Source organism: Entelurus aequoreus, linkage group LG01 (assembly GCF_033978785.1).
Source record: "Entelurus aequoreus isolate RoL-2023_Sb linkage group LG01, RoL_Eaeq_v1.1, whole genome shotgun sequence".
Classification (NCBI taxonomy): domain Eukaryota; kingdom Metazoa; phylum Chordata; class Actinopteri; order Syngnathiformes; family Syngnathidae; genus Entelurus; species Entelurus aequoreus.
Genome location: NC_084731.1, coordinates 15,834,415 through 15,852,031, shown reverse-complemented (window position 1 = coordinate 15,852,031; position 17,617 = coordinate 15,834,415). Strand labels below are relative to the sequence as shown.

The 17,617-nt window shown below is 39.9% G+C and overlaps 1 protein-coding gene across 3 annotated transcripts in view; it reads right to left on the bottom strand.

The window, feature by feature from the left end:
- The window catches only part of LOC133648434 (ataxin-7), an 83,795-nt gene that overhangs the window by 8,765 nt on the left and 57,413 nt on the right, over positions 1-17,617 (bottom strand). For 2 of the 3 annotated variants that reach the window (XM_062044538.1, XM_062044522.1), the window contains 6 exons: positions 16,904-17,201; positions 13,751-14,085; positions 13,490-13,572; positions 11,066-11,334; positions 2,728-2,917; positions 2,478-2,599 (listed from right to left, as the gene is read on the bottom strand). In XM_062044538.1, the coding sequence (XP_061900522.1) occupies positions 2,478-2,599; positions 2,728-2,917; positions 11,066-11,334; positions 13,490-13,572; positions 13,751-14,085; positions 16,904-17,201 (1,297 nt within the window). The remainder of the gene's footprint in view (positions 1-2,477; positions 2,600-2,727; positions 2,918-11,065; positions 11,335-13,489; positions 13,573-13,750; positions 14,086-16,903; positions 17,202-17,617) is intronic. The other variant, XM_062044531.1, reaches the window with a different exon arrangement.

Here is a 17,617-nt window from a genome sequence, read left to right as displayed (position 1 = left end):
GAATAGACATTTGAAAGGCAATTTAAAATAGATAAAGAATAGTGAACAACAGGCTGAATAAGTGTACGTTATATGAGGCATAAATAACCAACTGAGAACGTGCCTGGTATGTTAACGTAACATATTATGGTAAGAGTCATTCAAATAACTAACATATAGAACATGCTATACGTTTACCAAACAATCTGTCACTCCTAATCGCTAAATCCCATGAAATCTTATACGTCTAGTCTCTTACGTGAATGAGCTAAATAATATTATTTGATATTTTACGCTAATGTGTTAATAATTTCACACATAAGTCGCTCCTGAGTATAAGTCGCACCCCCGGCCAAACTATGAAAAAAACTGCGACTTATAGTCCGAAAAATACGGTAACTAGTTGTTAAATTGTTGCTAGCCTTGATGCTAGCAAGACATTTCAGTTGGTATTGATTGTCACATACTCATATATTACATATAATAGGCTGGCTAAATATCTGTTTCCTGATCATATTCCTTACTCATTTTGTGTTAAAAATGGGGCTTTCAAAAATAATAAGTTAGCTCGTGTGATTAATAACAAAATATAACTGCATTGATCATGTATGTACCAGATTATTCAAAAAGTATTTTACCTTAACCGTAAATGGTTACCTGAAAAGCGGCTCAGGTTGTCATACGGTCAGTGAACAGGTCAATGCATAAGTCAGTGCAAAGATGAGTGAGGAAACTCAGACTTGTGGGCTCGCTGGCCAATTTCACTCCAAAATACACCCTGATGGGACTTTAGCTAAAACTGTTAAAATTTTTAGCAAATACGTGCATGAATGACGTGCATTCAATTAAAACATTTGAAAAAATGTTTTGGTATGACATTCTGGAATAAAATTGCATTGGTGTCCAAATATTGGGTTATTTTCAAGTTAATTTCAATAATGCAAGCAAGTAATAATAACCTGTGATTACTCATGAATAATCCAAATTCAAAAGTGTAATTAATGTGATTTAAAAACAAACAATTTGACAACCTGCCAATGCAAATATAGTTCTGCCTTCTACCAAATATTCTTGCCATTAAAATAACTTTTTGAAAACCAACCACATAGTGTGAGACATCCATCCATCCATTTACTACCGCTTGTCCCTTTTTGGGTCGCGGGGGGTGCTGGAGCCTATCTCAGCTGCATTCGAGCGGAAGGCGGGGTACACCCTGGACAAGTCGCCACCTCATCACAGGGCCAACACAGATAGACAGACAACATTCACACTCACATTCACACACTAGGGCCAATTTTAGTGTTGCCAATCAACCTATCCCCAGGTGCATGTTTTTGGCGGTGGGAGGAGGCCGGAGTACCCGGAGGGAACCCACGCAGTCACGGGGAGAACATGCAAACTCCACACAACCATCCTTTTAATAGTTGATACCTCTTTGTTATAATGAGTTGGAAAATGAGAGGGATTCACACTTCAAGACACCACTTTAAAGCAGCGGTCACCCACCTTTTCGAGCCCATGATCCCTGGTCTCAGCCAAAAACCAAAGCAGGATCTACCGCTGCGTCAACGATGTTTTATAAATATAAATAACACCGTACCCACTCAGCATCCATTACACACGGTCACACAGTTTCTTCTTGCCCGGGTGTGGGTTTAGATCCGAGGATGTCGTGGTGGTGGTTTGTGGAGCCCTTTGAGGCACTCGTGTTTCAAGGCTGTATAAATAAACTTTGATTGATTGATTTATTTGTAGTATTTGGCTTGTTTGCTTCCCGTCGCAGGCGAGCGAAGATAGTCGGGGTTGAGGAAAGAATTGTTTGATGTTGGATGCTAGAGAATGTGTTGCAACACTCAGCCTTAATGCATTGTTGCAGCTTGATGACTTTTGTGGACGTTACACATTGCGCGTTTGCGAGACGAGGGGATGTAGTGTACGGCCTTGCTCGGGGGGTGTGGCCACGTTGTCGAGAGCGGTGGGGAGTTAAGCTAAAGAAAGAGGCAGAGACATGTGGGTGTGTTCAGGGGTTAAAATGTGTGCCTGTTGGCGGGTATGTTGGTCACTCTCCGGGTGGGGTTGTCACTGATACAGTTGTGTTCAAAATAATAGCAGTCCCACATCACTCGCAAGATAAATCACTGTTTTTGTTAGAATTTCAACTTCTACACTGCAAGTAAGTTTCTAGAATGTTTAGTAAAGGTATAGAAAACCAACAGACCCAACAGGCATGACGTGCATGCTGCTGATTCTGTGAAACTGAATCATTTACTGAAAGGGGCGTGTTCAATTATTTATTCAATCAACTTGTCAATCGCGATCGACTAGTCGATCGAGATTGACAAGTTGGCGACCAGTGCTTTAAAGTTTCAATTTAACGTAGGATTAAATATCAATATATATTTTGATGATGAGCAAATCACATTAAAGTAAAGCATGTGACAACCATCCCCATTCTTGCCTATGGTAGATTATCAGTATAGGAACCTGAAAACACTTACTTCCACATCTGAGAGTTGACGTGCCTGTCCATCATCGTGGAGAGGGCACATCGCATTCTGTCCCATCGTCTGTCAAAGGAGTAACAGCCTCTCCCGAACAGTCGACTTCCAAACGTACAGTACTAAAAACAAGAAGGGGCATTACTTCTTTTATTTAACTGTGCGGTATAAATAATTGCCAAAGTCTGGCCAATTGACAATGATGTGCAATGATTATTTAATGGAACATATGATAGTAGAGAACACTTACAGCTACCGGTCGAGGGTGATAACCTGAATAGTGACAGTGCAGTTTGTCAGCGCTCTCTTCACGCTCCTCGTTCTCTCCCTCGTCACTAGAGGCTCGAGAAAACCCATCGGGAGCACTTTGGGGATGGTGCGGTGACTCGTGGACCGCTGCAGGGTCTACGGGGGTACCAGCCCCGTGTGTGTTGTTTAGCCTGTTGGATCGCCAGAGACATGACATGTGATTCTCAAGGTATTACATTGTGAACTTACTGGATGACAGGACAAAATCAGTTGCAGTTTACCTCAACTTACGAGTATTTTGAGATACAAGCAGCCTGGCTTTTCCTTAGGCTTAAAGTTGCGAGCATAAATGTGAGTTAGGAACATTTCTACCGCTTGTTGGCGTTGTGATTGCCAGACTAAATGACATAAGATGTGCCCAAAAATCCAGTCCTAGTCATCGTCAGTAAGGGTGTAACTAGATTGACCATATGTCCTCTTTTCCCCGGACATGTCCTCTTTTGCGGGGCTGTCCGGGAGGGATTTCTTAAATGCCTAAAACAGGGGTGTCCAAACTCTTTCCACTGAGGGCCGCACACGGAAAAATTAAAGCCTGCGGGGGCCATTTTGATAGTTTTCATTTTCAAATCATAACAAAATATATGAATTTTGTTTTTTTTCCCCTTTAGGGCTCCCGGGGACCATAAAGGGTCTAAGTCATTAAAATGTTAAAAACAAGTCAAATTATTTTAAAACTTTTTTTATTTAACGCTTACAGTAAATCTCTACAGTATATCAAGTTCAAGTTGATATAAAATTTAGAAAACCAAAAAGGTTTTATGCCTTTTCTGTCAAGACAACTTTGTTTTTTATAATAAAACTGAAATATTTCCCCCACTGCCCAAAACATTCAGAAAGCAATGTTTGATGTGAAGTAATTAGAGCCTTAAAAACATCAATAATGCAAGACACCATTGATATTAATTCATTGTTATTTTTGAGTAATCACAGTGAAAAGATAAATAAAATCCCATTGAATATATTTAGGATACAAAAGGTGCCCCACTCATAAAGTGATACATTTGTATTAGTTTTTTTTTTACTTTCAACACTTAAGTTACGAGATCAACTTCAGATATATCTGTCGATTTTACGTTTAAACTATTATTTTGTTTGTATTATGCTCTTTTGTCAAAGAAAACGTTGATGTTTTCAATATATGCAATATTTTCCACATAAAACATTTTAAAGTGAAATATTTTAAATAATTGGAGCCTTGAAGAGGTCAATAATTCATTATAACATTGATTTTTTTTTATTTTTTAAGCAATGGCAAAAAAATAAAAATAAAGATGGACAAAAGAAAAAAAAACAGCCTGCATGGCAGCTTTGTGTCAACATTGCAACTTTTTCTAGTTAGATTTCACCTCATTCCACTTTTTGTAATGTTTATTTTTGCAATAGCATTTCCAGAATGTGTGGCGGGCCGGTAAACAATTAGCTGCGGGCCGCAAATGGCCCCTGGGCCGCACTTTGGACACCCCTGGCCTAAAATGTCCGGCATTTTGAGTTAGGGTTGCGTGTATTTTCAATGTTCGCTCAGGGTTAAGAACGGGTTAAAAACAAAACAAATTGTGGAGGCGAGCGCACGCAGCAGCATTCGTGAGGGAGGGGCAGAGACAGAGAGCGAGAGAGTCGAGAGACAGACAGAACACAAGAGAGAGATGCAGAAACGTAAATGCAACTTCACAGATGATTTGCGGAAAAGGTATCCGTGTTTTCATCCTGGCCGTGACACACGAAAAGCAGAATGCACTGTGTGCAAAGCAGGAACGTATATATCTGTGGCAAATAAAGATCTACAAGCCCATATCGACACTACAAAGCACAAAACAGCTGTGCAGGGCGAGAGCTCGTCTGCTGTTTTTTGTTAAAATTTAATTAACCTGTTTTGAGGCATTATTTATGTTTACATTATATACAAGAGGTTATTTTAAATTCTTCTACCTCTGCACTTTTTCCAAAACTGTGAATGTTACAGAATATAAATGTGACTTATTTTGTTATACTGTCAACCAGTGTTGGCGTTAACGCACATTTTGTGTCTTTTTAAGCATTGAAAAAAGAAAGGACGCGGATATATGTATATTTTTTTACCTACCGCCCGGTTTGCTTGTTTTTTTATTGTCTCGATTATCGCTTTCCGCCAGTGTTTTGGTTATATTTGCCGGGTCAAATTTCCGTCCCCGTTTATTGCGTTTTTATTGGTCGTAAATTTTGATTCGCCGAAAGTTTTATTAATGACAAATACTGCCTCAGTTTGCACTGGGACAAGTTTAGCGCGAGGGGCTGTCAAAAGAAAGACATGATGGTAAACACTAAGGTGAGTGTAAAGTTAACTTCATCCTGTGCCATGTCTCCAGTAAATGACTTCTTTTAGTCTTTGTGAGTCCATGGAAACTTCACTTTTATCTCCTGCTGTATCAACATCGTTCCAGGATGGAGACAGGCTAAGTGTTAGCTTCAAGCTAACCAGCACCTGACCAGACTCCTCCACCCCAAAAACATACTTTTTAAAATGTGTTTTCTTTTTTTATAATTTTTTTTAATGAATGAAATAACGTTTATGACAACCTTTTTCCAAAACACAATATAGGATGTGAGATATAACAGGACAATGCATCCATTTATCATTTGTTTTCAAAACGCTTACAAAAAAGTGGGACCCCAAAAATTTACTGTGGGACCCCATTTTTATGACTTGATGGGGTCCCTTGGACCCCATTTTGAAAATTCCTAGCGCCAACACCGCTGTCAACAGAAGAGAAAAAATGCTTTATTTAAATAAATATATTATTTATAAAGCAAATTCGAGTATGATTGGCAATTTTTCACCTTGTCCCGGCCTTGGCGTGCTGCCCGCCTTGGCACGCATACATGTGTCCTCTTTTTGGGATTTCAGAATATAGTCAGCCTAGTGTAACGATTGATCGATATATCGATTAATATTTCAAAATTTTGGCGCCATCAAAACTACCTACGGTAGTCGAGAAAGGTCATAAACGCAAACGCCACAAGACAATATCCTAAACTACAACACAAAAACTTTCAGTTACAGCTCGATTGCAAAAGCCACATCAAAGACAAACGACACAACACAATAACATAAAGACGCAACACAACTTTAAGCCACGAAGGACATGACGGACACAACTAAAATGACAGCAGAGTAGGTTACGGCAACGCACCGACTTCCGGAACACAACACATGAAACAGCCAAGGAAAAGTCCTTCTATCAGAGTACAAAGGATGGATGAAGGAGGCTATGAAAATTAGGAAGAGAGGGACCAACACCATAAACAGGGATGAGACGGCATACATGCTTTCGCACACCTGGGACACCATCTTTCATCTATTTATTTGGCCGGGTCTGGGAGCTTTATTTAGCAGGTGCATCTACTGTTAAAATGTTACTTACTGTACTTTTAATGAGAAGTGATTGGATTTTGAAATTGTGAGCAGAAAAGGTTTCCTCTTGTTAATTCAAGTGTTATTCAAATAAGATTGTTGTTTACTTGCTTGTTTGCATCCATAATTCACTTATACCTAATTCCCTTACAAGAAATGACAGGAATGTAGGAAACCTCACCTGCAGTGTCTAATATCCACTATTCATTTCACAGTCACACTGCTTGATTTATTTTGCTAAAAAGTTACTGAATTGATTTGAACTCAGTCTGATGGAAAAGCAGCTTGAAGGAGATACCGCATTAGTCCGCTTTCAAAAATAAATGCTGTACATTATTACCATATAAATACATAGAGCTACTGTTGTTGTTTGTAGTCATTCTATTGTATTGTTTTTCAAACAATATTTTTTTTTCTCTCTGGCACTCATCGAGGGTGGACACTCCCCTTTCCTCTTCCTTATCTCTCCTGCTTGCTTTTTTGTCTTGTCTTAACTTTTTTTGTTGCCTCTTTTTGCACTGCTCTCCAAATCAACATTGGAACTATATAAAGGCCTACTGAAATGAATTTTTTTTATTTAAACGGGGATAGCAGATCTATTCTATGTGTCATACTTGATCATTTCGCGATATTGCCATATTTTTGCTGAAAGGATTTAGTATAGAACAACGACGATAAAGATTGCAACTTTTGGTATCTGATAAAAAAAAGGCTTGCACCTACCGGAAGTAGCGTGACGTAGTCAGTTGAACATATACGCAAAGTTCCCTATTGTTTACAATGATGGCCGCATGAAGTGAGAGAGATTCGGACCGAGAAAGCGACAATTTCCCCATTAATTTGAGCGAGGATGAAAGATTTGTGGATGAGTAAAGTGCAAGTGAAGGACTAGTGGGGAGTTGAAGCTATTCAGATAGGGAAGATGCTGTGAGAGCCGGGGGTGACCTGATATTCAGCTGGGAATGACTACAACAGTAAATAAACACAAGACATATATATACTCTATTAGCCACAACACAACCAGGCTTATATTTAATATGCCACAAATTAATCCTGCATAAAAACACCTGCGTGTTTGTTATGCTAGCTCCTAGCTCCTCTGCTAGCTCCTAGCTCCATAGAACACGCCAATACAATTCAAACACCTGATCAACACACACAATCACTCAGCCCAAAAGACCGTTTACCTAACCCAAGGTTCATAAAGCTTATATATTTTTAAAAAGTTACGTACGTGACGCGCACATACGGTCAAGTTATCGAATGTTTAGCAGCCAAGGCTGCATACTCACGGTACCTGATATTCAGCTGGGAATGACTACAACAGTAAATAAACACAAGACATATATATACTCTATTAGCCACAACACAACCAGGCTTATATTTAATATGCCACAAATTAATCCTGCATAATAACACCTGCGTGTTTGTTATGCTAGCTCCTAGCTCCTCTGCTAGCTCCTAGCTCCATAGAACACGCCAATACAATTCAAACACATGATCAACACACACAATCACTCAGCCCAAAAGACCGTTCACCTAACCCAAGGTTCATAAAGCTTATATATTTTTAAAAAGTTGCGTACGTGACGCGCACGTACGGTACGGTACGTGTTATGCTAGCTCCTAGCTCCTCTGCTAGCTCCTAGCTCCATAGAACACGCCAATACAATTCAAACACATGATCAACACACACAATCACTCAGCCCAAAAGACCGTTCACCTAACCCAAGGTTCATAAAGCTTATATATTTTAAAAAAGTTACGTACATACGCAAAAAAAAGCCAAAGCTGCATACTCACAGTAGCACGTCTGCGTCTTTGTCATCCAAATCAAAGTAATCCTGGTAAGAGTCTGTGTTGTCCCAGTTCTCTACAGGCGTCTGTGTATCCAAATCAAAAGTCCTCCTGGTTAGAGTCTCTGTTATCCGAGTTCTTCCATCTTGACTGCATCTTTCGGGAATGTAAACAAAGAAGCGCCGGCTGTGTACTGTTGTGGCTGACTACGTTCGAAAAATACGTCCATTTTGCACCGACAACTTTCTTCTTTGCTTGCTCGGCTTCGTTCTCCATAATGCAATGAACATGATTGAAACAGATTCACGAACACAGATGTCCAGAATACTGTGGAATTATGAAATGAAAACAGAGCTTTTTCATATTGGCTTCAATGTGGAAGGCATATCCGTGTTCGCCGGGCTACGTCACGCGCATACGTCATCCTCAGAGGCGTTTCGAACCGGAAGTTTAGCGGCAAATTTAAAATGTCACTTTATAAGTTAACCCGGCCGTATTGGCATGTGTTATAATGTTAAGATTTCATCATTGATATATAAACTATCAGACTGCGTGGTCGGTAGTAGTGGGTTTCAGTAGGCCTTTAACTGGCCTCAACGAAATTGACAAGATCTTGGGTTTAGGGCAGACCTGGGCAAATTAAGGCCCGGTGGCCACATGCGGCCCGTTAAGCTTTTCAATCTGGCCCGCCGGACATTCCCAAATATTTTTTTTAGATTTTTAAGATGGAAAGTGTAGCTGTCATTATGATGTGCACTTATGTTTTCTAATGACCGTAAGTCTTGAACTATACAACGTATTTCAATGGTTGGAATCTGCGCTTTTGCATGATATTTTAGTGACTAGTGTTGTCCCGATACCAATATTATTTCGATATTTTCCAGTACTTTGATACTTTTCTAAATAAAGGGGACCAGAAAAAATTGCATTATTGGCTTTATTTTAACAAAAAAATCTTAGGGTGTGGCGAACCGATACTTTTCAGATGCGGTATGGTACTGAATATGATTCATTAGTATCGCGGTACTATACTAATACCCGTATAACGTACAACCCTACTAGTTACTATGGTAATCTAATTAGTTACTAAGGTAATCTAATTAGTTACGATGGTAATCTAAGTCACAGCAGCTCAGACGAGGCACCAAGCAGTGTGGGTGGGGAGCGTTTCCACAGAGTGTTTCCAGAGCCTGAAATGCGGGTGTCAGGGACAGACGCGGAAGGAGATTTTTACAACAAAGTTCTAAAGCTTAGTGATACATCACATATATCAGATTGTAGGTGGTTTGTTTTTTCCCCTTCACGTTCATATTTCACTGTGTTTGTTGCATTTTTGTTGCGTTTCGCTTGATTGTAAAATATGTGGATGGAGAGGGGGTGTGACGTTCATAGACGCGGAAGGAGATTTTTACAACAAAGTTCTAAAGCTTAGTGATAAATCAGATGTATCAGGTTGTAAATGTTTTGGGTTTTTTTCACCCTTCATGTTCATATTTCGCTGTTTGTTGCATTTGGCTTGATTGTAAAATATGAGGTTGGAGAGGAGGTGTGACGTTCATATGTTCTCAATATTCAGGGTTTTATCGTTCATAGAAAATAATTAAATTCCATTCCGTTTTTAAGGCGGTCTGTCATAACATTTTTTAGCATTCAATCAGACTTTATTGTGAAGTTTTATATTAGTTTTCCTAAAAATAGATAAAACCAGCCCCCAGACACATTTTTTTCTCTAAATTTGGCCCCCCGAGTCAAAATAATTGCCCAGGCCTGGTTTAGGGGAACCTGGTTTAGGGGAACCTGCTTGTCGTGACGTAGCGGTTGTTGCTGGACACACGACGGACTCTTGGGAGAAGAAGGAGTGCCTGGCGACCCTTTTCAGTCGAGGACGTGAAGATATCTACCTATTCGGAATTATGACAACAGGACATCTGCTGATTGGAGTAAGCGTTGCTCTGGTTTGTCGACAAATTGGAAGTTGCTGGCAGTCTTCAAAGTACCCCAAAGCTGCCACAAATGATTGGAGGATGCGGGAAGAACTGTGGACACTCTTGTGATTTTGGATGACATTGGACTGTTTGCCCCGCAGGTTTGAGGACCAGTCATAGACCATTTAGAGTGAAAAGCAAATTTTATTTTCACTCGTATGCACAACATTCTAACTTGGATTGTTTCCCTGGCGTCGAGACTCTCCCGAAGGACAGTGCGGCGAAGACACAACAAACTCCCTTCTTGTCTCTCATGGACACACACCTGTTGTTGTTGACTTTGGACTAGCGACTGCACGAACATCAAGGCCGCGGAACAGAGACACAATGCAGGCTTACACACAAACATGCATCCACAAAAATATACGCCACACACACACAGACCCCACCCCCCCATCCAACGCCCTTGACCCAAATCCCATAGGGGTGATGAAAGGATGGTCAGCGCCTGAGAGCTGCGGCCTACCACCATGACCCCGCACTCCCTTCCCTCTGTTGCAAGTCTCGAGATGTATGTTGTAATATGTATATGTGCTTTGCTATGGAGGTTTTTTCCCACTCCAGACTGGGCCTCCTTAGGAGCCCAGTCTAGATTGTATTTTTTTTTACTCATCCTTCCCCAGCGTTTTACCTTTTTCCCCATCTTTTTACGGGGCACCTTGTGGCGACCCATCAGCGTTCCTGTGCTGTAACCCTGTACACTGTTTGTTTGTCTAATATTGAACGGTTTTGTGCTGAAAACAAAGTTTCGTTGTACTTGTGCAATGACAATAAAGACCTATCCTAATAAAGACCTATCCTATCCTATTATCTAAAAGTTAGTTTTTCTTTCTTTGAAAGGCATGTTACATGTTAAAATGGTGGTGTTTATGGGGAGTAGAAGCACCGATTTAATTGTTTTCAATTCATTATAATGGGCGGCGTTGATTCTGAGATACGAGTATTTTGAGTTACGAGCTTGGTCAGGGAAACCGATTTAGCTTGTAAGTTGAGGTACCACAGTGATGTGTCATTTTGTCAATTTTAACTCAGTTATGACAGACCATAGTCTAGCGTCGCTAAATGTAAAAGAAACAAGAAAAAAAAAGACCCGAGAGGTCATCACTGACCGTGGAACACCAGGGCTGTGAAATTTTGGTCTTGTGGCTTCTGGGGTGGGTCCGTTGCCATGAGCCACCGGGTGGACATCATGAGAAGCGGGGAGCTGGAGGGAGGGGTGTGGGTCCCTGAGAGGGGGGTTTTGCTGGGAATGGGTTTGGTGGTGTTCTCTCTCCTTCTCCCTCTCCCGCTCTTTTGTTCTGTTCTTGTGCTCTGCCAGCAATGTGTCAAAGCGTTTCCTCCGCCCTGGCACTGCCCTCCGCTGGTTTAAGGAATGTGTCTGGCAAAAGAGAGGTCAGAGGTCAAAATCTGTGCCTGAGAAAAAACACCTGCTCAGCTTCCAGTTTTAACATGGATTGAAGGCTTAAAATTTTGCAATATGAACACATCTTGATGGACGCCGTGGATTTCAGGGATAACATTTCAATCAGTCATAGTCAATTAACACAATTTGTTGAAAAAATGAGGTGATATTCCTATATACAGTTGCGGGAAGAAAGTTTACATACACGATCATTGGAATGAATGTAATTTTAAAACTATGATATTACTGAATTATTAACTATTCTGATCTACTAAGTAGGGCTGGGCGATATATCAATATACTCGATACATCGCGGGTTTGTCTGTGCGATATAGAAAATGACTATATCGTGATATTTGAGTATACGTTCTCACAAAGTTGCTTTTAGCTGCAGGCATTACACTACAGGCTCTTCTCACTCTTTCTAGTCTCTCCTTCTCACAGAGACTTAAACAAGCGCACCTTCTTACATACGTCACATACGCATATGCCCTCGCGAAGCAGAGAGGTAGCAGCATGGGTAACGTTAGCTGTGGTGCGAGTGGTAATACGAGAGAAAGAAAGTGAGAATCTGGTAACAAATGAAGGAAGAATTAATTCCCAGAAAAACAGCAGGGGGTCCATCGTCTGGCGGTGGTTTGGCTTCAAGTGGGAATATGTCGAACAGACAACGGTAATTTGTCAAGTGTGGGGCAAAAGCGTTGCTACAAAAAGTAGCATTACTGCTAATATGTAGCATCATTTGAAAAGTCACCTGCTAGAGAATGAAGAGTGCTTACTCCGCATGTCAACATCTCCGTTCGGTGCCACACCAACAAAATGCTGAGGCAACCATTTCCACATCAACACCGTATGAAAAAAATAGTCAACAAGAGAAGGAGATAACGTCCGCAGGAACCTACCACATAGTGAAGGACATACACTATTTGATTTCCTATTATGCAGCTCATTTTTATTTGACAGTTATTGAAATATCTTGTGTGACATCATGCACAAAAGTGCACTTTATTTGTTTTAAACTATTGTAGTGGCGTTCTGTACAAAAAGTGCACTTTAATTTAGTGTTGTTTTGATTTGTCATCTCAGTGACATCATGCACAAAAGTGTACTAATAGCTTGTTTTAAAATGTCTCTGACAATCTTGCACTTTCTGTTTTGAAATGACATGAATGTTTGTGCCACTGCTTAATAACTGTTTAATAAATACACTTTTGGTCAATTGACTTAGTTGTGATTTCCCTCTGCATGAAAGTTTAAAAGTAGCATATATTAATGCAGTATTAAGAAGAATGTTTTAATGTAGACACATAGAATCATCATACTGCTGTGATTATATGCATCAAGTGTTCATTCAAGGCTTAGGCAAAATATCCAGATATATATCGTGTATCGTGACATGGCCTAAAAATATCGAGATATTAAAAAAAGGCCATATAGCCCAGCCCTACTATTAAGTCTGATCTACCAATTCTGCCAAGAATATATACACATCATATCCATCAAATCTCGAACAAGAATTATGCCAGAAGAAGAGTGGTTAACATTTAACCAGATATTATTAGAGTTCTTTTTGAGCCTGTATGTAACGGCAAGAAGGTGATGACATTTATGCCTGTGATAAATATATGCACACTTTTTCTATTTGGCATCCAAATATACAGTACAGGCCAAAAGTTTGGACACACCTTCTCATTCAATGCGTTTTCTTTATTTTCATGACTTTTTACATTGTAGATTGTCACTGAAGGCATCAAAACCATGAACGCCTGTGAAGTGAAAACCCTTTCAGGTGACCTCTTGAAGCTCAACGAGAGAATGCCAAGAGTGTGCAAAGCAGTAATCAGAGCAAAGGGCGGCTATTTTGAAGAAACTAGGATATAAAACATGTTTTCAGTTATTTCACCTTTTTTTGTTAAGTACATAAAACTCCACATGTGTTCATTCATAGTTTTGATGTCTTCAGTGACAATCTACAATGTAAATAGTCATGAAAGTAAAGAAAATGCATTGAATGAGAAGGTGTGTCCAAAATTTTGGCCCTGTACTGTACTTCATAATGCTGGAAATTTGAATGAAGTAATACGTCATGACCTACTAAGAACACAGCACAGAGAAGCAAGATCGTGGTTACCTTGCATGTTAGGGATCTTGTGCAGGGTTTCCGTGCTGTCACATCCGCAACGCCACAGTGGATGTCTGGATTGAACTCACGCTCTGAGTAGGAGTGAAATACATTACATTACATTACATTACATTACAATACATTGCATACACAGTGAGGAAAAAATATGTTAAGTGTAAGATTTTTCAACTATGTACTTTAACCAAATGATTCATAGAATGTAGAGTACAGTTTTGTTTAAAAAGTCCACCATTCCTTTCCCCAGCTCACCTGTCAGTTTCTTGTTAAAGTGGCGTCTGCTACCAGCACTGCTGCTGCTGTTGTTGTCCTGCTTCTTGTCCGAGACAGACAAGTGGCCTTTGCCATTAGGGACCTGTCCCAGTGTCGGTAAGGGAGGCTTTGGTATGGAGGGACAGTTAAGGCCTGGTTTAAGGGCTGAGGATGAGGAGGTGGTGATGGTGGTGGTAGTGTTGGAGCTCACGGTGGTGCTAGAGGAAGATGTAGAGGAGGATGAGGTGGTTGTGGGAGCAGAGGGGGCCTGCACCAGCTTAGCTGACGAGTCCAAATTCAGAAGCATCTTCTCCACCTTGACAGCCGGGGTAAGGCTGGAAGAAAAGGTTACAGAAATGAAGAGGGCAGCAAGAAGGAAGCTGAGAGTTAGAAACAAAGAGCCGGTGAGAAACGCATGGTAAGAGACAAATGTGCACATATGAGTGGAGCTGGGAGGGACAAAACATACGGTAAGTCTCGTGACCCAGGGTTGAAAAACAAACGGTTTAAAGTGTATGATGTTCTGCATCTGACAGATTTACAATAATGCATTTGTACATTGTACACACAAGAACCGCTGGAAACAGTGCGCTGATATAAAACACAAGTCTAACCAGAGCTCTATTCGGACCACAATCTATACATGGTATCTTTGCAATTGTACTACATGTACTCCACAATTGCATACATAAATAAAGTAGTTGTTAAGCTACAGTAAAAAAACATCTAATTTGGTCATATTCCATATGGAAAACTCTAACATAAATCAAAGTAGAACTGTCATTAGCTTTCACAACATCTTTAATGATGCACAAGTGTTGATATTTTTGGATTTAAAAAAAAAGGGGATTTTTTTCAATATTATTGCCATATACCGGTAATTAGGATATAATTTAGGACAAGCCACTTTCTAACAGAGATTTGGCCAAATGTTCCAATATTTTTTCTTTGTCAACCACTGATGACCCTGAGGGAATAATGTATATAATACAATACAGCATAGGTAGTAGGGCTGCATGATTTTGAGGAAAAAAACCAAATTGTCATTTTTCTCTACAAAATTGGGATTGCCATTTGATTTGGTATGTTCATATTTTAAAAATAAAAATGCATAAAACTGCAAAAATATCAAATGAAGGAAGACATGTTACTTTTAGACTGCCACACATTAAAACAATAGGCAAAAATGTACTTTAAAAAATATTTGGTTTGAGTTTTTGTCTACATCATGCTGTTAAACTGAGTAAATAACTGATCAAAACAATACAGTGTTTATAATGTAATCACAATGTATAATACAGTAATAATGTGTGTAACCATTTAAAAGGATATAAACTTGTATTCCTCATTACTGAAGAATACCATTGTACTTTAGTTGGAAGGTAAATAACTTTTATCCAAAATAAATAAAACAATAAAATGGACTCTCATTTCTGTAAGTGAAAACATAAATAAATCAGTTAAAATATTTTAAAGAGCATTTTTTCCCTAGTTGGAAAAATGAGGTCGGATGTTGTATTTTTATTTATTGCCATCACGTGATCACAACATTCTCGCTCGCTTGTCCGTGTTGATGGGCGTATATTGCCCATCCAATTTGAAGCTGAAATATTACCACAACGGCACATTTGACTTTTTAGTCTTATTTTTTCCTCCTAATTTTTGTGACTTTGCGGCACTTCTCTCTAGGTCAGACATGGGCAAATTAGGGCCCGTTAAGCTTGTCAACCTGGCCCGCCGGACATTCCCAAATAATTGTTTTAGATCTTTGAGATCGAAACTGTAGCTGCCATTATGCTGTGCAGTGACGTTGTGGCTTGTGCAGCCCTTTGAGACACTCGTGATTTAGGGCTATATAAATAATATTTGATTGATTGATGTTTTCAAATGACCGTAAGTCTTGAACTTACAAAGTAGTTCAATGGTTGAAATTTGCCCTTTTGCATTATATACGAGTTACTATTGTCAGAATAATTGTATCTAAGTTATCACAAAACTTTGTGTTACATTGAGTTCAGCTCGCCCGGGGAGCAGACAAAAGCTGTCTTTGATCCTATCAAACAAAAGGCTTGTAAAACTCTACTGTGTAGGATGGGGAGCGACATGAGGGTTCTGTTTCTTTGATGTATTGTAATCCACAGAAATATTTTGACTTGACCCGAGTACTACAAAGCGGAGAGAAAGCAGGACCTGCCCAAGTTCCAGGCACCTCTTCTTTGAACTGTTTTACGACCTCTTCTTTGAACTGTTTTACGACCTTTTCTTTGAACTGCTTTACGACCTTTTATTTGAACTGTTTTGTAACAAAGGCGATGGCTGTTTACGACCCCCCTCCCTTAGAAACAGTTGTTGCCATGTAATCAGGGAAAGTCCAAATAAAAGAGGAGGCGTACAATCTTTCGTCAGAGCGTGGTGATACAAGGGTACAGATGTACGCGTTTCTCCTCATTGCACCAAATTTAATTCTGACAACTATAGTATAACTATAATTAGTTACTATGGTAATCTAAGTCACAGCAGCTCAGACGAGGCACCAAGCAGTGTGGGTGGGGAGCGTTTCCACATAGTGTTTCCAGAGCGGCCAGCCTGAAATGCGGGTGTCAGGGACAGACGCGGAAGGAGATTTTTATAACAAAGTACTAAAGCTTAGTGATATATCAGATGTATCAAATTGTAGGTGTTTTTTTTTTTACCCTTCACGTTCATATTTCACCGTGGTTGTTGCAATTTTGTTGCGTTTCGCTTGATTGTAAAATATGTCGATCGAGAGGGGGTGTGTTGTCAATATTTAGTGTTTTATCGTTCATAGTTAATATTATTAACCCCAAATTCTTTATTTTCATGTACATTCTGGGTCTCTCATTCAGTAAAAAATTAAAAATTCCATTCCGTTTTTTAAGGTGGTCTGTCCGTAACGTTTTTACCATTTATTCAGACATTATTGTGAGGTTTTGTATTAGTGTTCCTAAAAATAGGACCCAAGCACACATACTGTACAGCAGATGTTCACAGCTTATATATATATATATACCCACCGAGACAAAAATTGTGAATGACTGAAAAGAGGGCTCACTGTGTTCAGTTCATTCTACTGTTACCAAAACGCGCTCAAATCTCGCATTACACAATTCTACCAGGATGAGTGAAACTTACATCTTGTCTGGCTGGACCGTCCGGAAGGAAGGAAAGGGAGGTCTTCGCTGTATGCCGGGCAGTTTGTCTTTGGCTGGTTTGAGTAGTTTGGGATTGGAGGAGGACGAGGAGGATGTTGAAGAGGAATATATGCTAGATGCTGCAGTAGAAGTTCGACCAAGGATCCCACCACTCGTCAATCCAGAAACAGATCCTGGGCCCAATCCAGGCCCGAGACCACTGTTACTACTCCGGTTCCTCCCCGGCAAAGGGAAGGGTGAGCTGGATGCTGACTTGATGGGCGAATTATGTCTCCTCTCTGGAAGAAAATTAAAAAGCAGTCTGGTTGGTATAAAACATCATCAAACCAAATTAAATCCTTTATGGCGATAAAATATCTCGAAAAACAAAATAAGGAGCTGTCCAAAACCCCACGACCCCGGGAGTAGATAATGAAGTTAAGGCGCTCTGAGAAAATATTATTTTGCTGAGAAATGTGTTTAACGCTCAAAATGATTTCAGTAAAAAAAACATGAACAAGCAGTAACTAGGGGGTCATACAAAATATTAATTAAACACTAGTCTACCAACAGGCAATGAGGAAGATGAGACACAAGGTAATCGGGTTCTGACACTACTCTGCATCAATACTGTGTTTCTGATCTATGCAAACTCAGCCTAAAGATAGAAACAACCAGGAGGTTGAGAGCTTCATTTTCATGCCTGAGCTTCTCT